General features: G+C 57.1%; 1 protein-coding gene across 1 annotated transcript; it reads right to left on the bottom strand.

The window, feature by feature from the left end:
• Positions 1 to 2,145: 2,145 nt before the first annotated feature.
• BKCO1_3700048 (pathogenesis associated protein) lies at positions 2,146 to 2,741 on the bottom strand (the record flags this gene model as incomplete). The annotated part of the gene is made up of 2 exons (XM_020275142.1): positions 2,146 to 2,637; positions 2,691 to 2,741. 2 exons carry the CDS (start codon positions 2,739 to 2,741, stop codon positions 2,146 to 2,148), a joined length of 543 nt encoding a protein of 180 aa, XP_020128849.1.
• Between the last annotated feature and the right edge of the window lie 871 nt (positions 2,742 to 3,612).

Raw genomic sequence — 3,612 nt, 5'->3', positions numbered from 1 at the left:
GCGTCTCGTTTCTCTCGGATATGTGGCATTGCGGTGGGGCGCGGCTTGCTTGAATGATCCGGCGTCAAAAAGATGTAGCTGGATCCCAAAAAACAATCGAAATTCCCACACTGCATAGGCTCCACCATCCCGCGCAGCACATCCTACACATTGAGCCGTGATTGTCGGATTTTCTACGGGACTTATGAATACCTGGGGTGGAAGGGAAAGGATGGCACGGAAGAAGCAAAATGGGGCGTTTTCTTTCGCGGCCAACAGTCACCTTGAGCTTTTAATAGACTCTACGACAGTCTAATCGGAATGAGAAAAAAGCTTGCTGCCGTCAATGTTTCAAAGGAAAGAGTCCTTTGCAGCTGCACTGTGTTTCTCCAGTGTCCACATACCCACACCGAGAGCGATAATTCCCGAAAAGCCTCGGCCGGAACAAAACTTGAGAGCTCACAATTTAGATTCATCACACAAATATGCTGAAGAAGCTTCTCATGTCGCCCTGCAAGGGTGTGTGCGGTGCAGTGCAGCAGTTACGCAAGCCCTCTGCCAGAAGAGCGGACCCCCACCAGCCCTGTCGCCCAGCGCAATCACAAGCCTGGCTGCTCATCGATCGCGCAATGACATACTGCACCCCCACCCAACTCAACCGTCTCCTATCGTCGCATTTTGCACATTGCCGCACCCGCACCATCCTAGCACAAACGTCTTTGCCTCCTCCGTCTCCGCAATTCCGCACACCGTCTCACACCACAATCACGCCGTCAGGACCACCGGTCCGAAGCGAAAACAGGGCGGGCGGAGCGGCCGGGGCAAAGGCAAAGCCCTACACGGCAGAGACACGAGACGACCGCCCACGTCAATGCCGCGGCAACAAATCTGCCATTGAGGAGTGTCCCCATGCGCGGAGCAGAAGAAAGTCTAAGGAACGAACAAGCCCGCGCCACCTTGCTGTCCAGATTGAGCGGTACGTAGTCCAGCTCGTGGATTTTTACTTTTCGTGGCCCTCGAGCAAAGGACTTTGGGAATGATTACGTCGTCGTTGCTCAGCAGCCAACAGCTAACATACCACAGAACCAGTTCTATACGAAGCGCGTTCAAGGCCCTTAAGATGGGGAGAAGATTGGGAGTAAAGAATACTTCGTGACTACTGGAAACGTTGACGACTCTCATAAGATACGGATTAAATGAAAGACTCGTCATCAAACTTGACGCCCAACATAACGCCCTAGGAAAGGGAGGTGAGGCACTCACGAAATGCAAAACTCAGTATGCTTCGCTCCTTTGCCACCTTGTTTTCCTGAGGCGCAGTCCTCCTCTTTCCTGTCTTTTTTCTTCTTCTCTTCTGAGTCTGGAAATCGGTTCCTTCCTTTGTAAAGATAAGGTAATTCATCAACGTGGGGAAAAGAAAGAGCCCGAGCTTAGTTGTACCGGTATTGAACTTTCTTACCGTCAATGTTTCCTGCTCATGACAGGACGAGCCCGGTGCGATGGGAAGTAAGTGTTTAAAGGTGACGTCTGCGTCGACATGTCATGCACGAAAGTGGAAGCCGCAGCTCAACAAAAACTCCCGAAACGTGACGAGACAGCCAACCAACAGGGAATTGGAAAGAAGGGCGTCGGCCCAAGGAGAGCAGAACAAGTCAAAGTAGAAGTCTATTAGTCCACGCACGCGGCCGTGAATACGATACAGTCCAAACGAAGTTGCGGGCAGAATAGAAGATATAGTCGATGCAAACAAAAAGCCGATATGCAACATGCCCCGCATCCCCCGCATCCCGGCCCGAACCATGAAACGTCAATTCCCAACAGTCGTAGAATAATGTGAACATAAGAAAACCCCCATACCGACTTCACAGAAAACGATGACGGAGAGTAGAGAAGGGGCCAGTGTGTTTGTGTTTTTCAAGTTGACAAGACCTCGTAGCCAGTGCACTCGCCGCGTAGAAAGGGAGGGGTGATCAACCATGCCCGTGGGGGTGTGATCGTGTACGGTCAATTGGGGAGTTGCGGATGGTGGGGGAGGGAGAAAAGCTCGTGGGCGCAAGGGAAGGGATGGTGACGCCATCGCGGGGCTCGCCGCGCGACTCAACCTAAACCAGCCGGCCGACGCCACTTGGAGCTACTCTCCCCCCAGCCGCGTCAAAAGAGTTTAGTTTAGTTGTTGACCTTTTCTTGCGCATACTTCTTCGCCTCCTCTTTCTTGGGGCCCAGGTAGTCGGCGATCAACTGCAGCACATCGGATGTAATCTTGAGCTCGGTGCTGAGGATGGCCTTGGCGGTGGTGATGACGCCGTTGCCACCCGTCTTCTGGTACTCGTCACTGTAAGTGTTGTAAAGATAGTCCTTGCCGTGTCCGGCAATGCGCAGCGGGAAGAAGGCGACGTCGACAACCCTGTCCTTGATGGTCGACGTGTTCTCCTTGACGATGGGGAAGCGCTTCTCAACCTCGCTCAGGCCGTTGTCGGCCAGGCTGTCGGCGCGCTGGACGTAGGGCGCGACGAAGCCATAGGGCTTGGACAGGTAGGGCACAATGGGCTTGCCGAAGCGGTCATAGGCGGCATTGCTGAGGTCGAGCGACTTCTGGCCGTACGGGTTGGACTTGTAGGTGCTGATAAGATCCGAGACGACGGGGTACGACGACAGGTGCTGGATTGGCAGTGTCAGACGGGCGCAGCAGGGCAATTGCGGGGGGCGCTTACAGAAACGAAGTGCGAGGAAGGCTTCTCGCCGTTGGTCAAGGGCTCGCCCATTTTTGCGATGGTTGTAGCGTGGGGCACGAATCTGCTGTGTGCTGTCAGCGGGTGAGTTGGCAATGAGGGGCAGAGCGGGCCATTGGGAAGGGCCACGCACCGAGAGCTGGATGAGAGGAAGCGACGGATTTGCAGCGGCAGTGCTATCGGGCAGCGCGGGCTCAGAGATATCTGGCAGCGACGGGACGAAGGTCAGTGTCGGAATGGCGAGGGCATTCCACAATCCTCGACTCACCAAAGGCGGCAGTGGGCTGGCACGGCAGGAGAGGCGTCAAGTATTGGAGCTGGTGCGGAGTGGGAAGGGGGGCCGACGGGTGGTTGTCTGCGGACGAGGACGGAGTTGGGTGATGGTGGACAGAGCAAAGGACTGGTAGAAAGCTTGCACGGGATGGCTTGAAGGCGCAGGCTGGGACGCAATTGACATGTGAAGGCGCACGGACGCGTGGTTACGTATGGGGGCGCTCCAAGCGACCAGCGATAAGGCGGGCCAGGGCGACGCTTCCGGCGGCGCATCCCTGCCCCAGGGCCTGCATCGAGCTGCCCGTGAGCGGCGTTGGGTGCTGCCGGTGCTGCTGCTGGTGCTGCTGGTGCTGCGCTGCCTGCGCTGCTGCGGCGCCGCCTGCTGCTGGCACACTGGGCGGCGGGGGCCAATCCAGGACGCGCGCATGCCGGAGCGGCCATCATGATGGCGGCGTGCGCCGCTGCTGCTAGCCGTTGGCAAATTCCCGCAGCCCAGCGCGCCCTTGAGCAGCCCGCCAACGGCCGCCGCCAGATGCTCGCCCGAGCCGGGAGCCGTGGACGCCCTGCGGCCCGGGGCGTGCAAGGCCTCGCAGTCGCATCCAATGTCACTCGACGCTCGACGCTCGTCAGC

Source organism: Diplodia corticola (assembly GCF_001883845.1).
Source record: "Diplodia corticola strain CBS 112549 chromosome Unknown scaffold37, whole genome shotgun sequence".
In the NCBI taxonomy this organism is placed as follows: Eukaryota; Fungi; Ascomycota; class Dothideomycetes; order Botryosphaeriales; family Botryosphaeriaceae; genus Diplodia; species Diplodia corticola.
The sequence above is the reverse complement of the archived record's forward strand: the minus strand, read 5'-3'. Positions and strand labels throughout refer to the sequence as shown.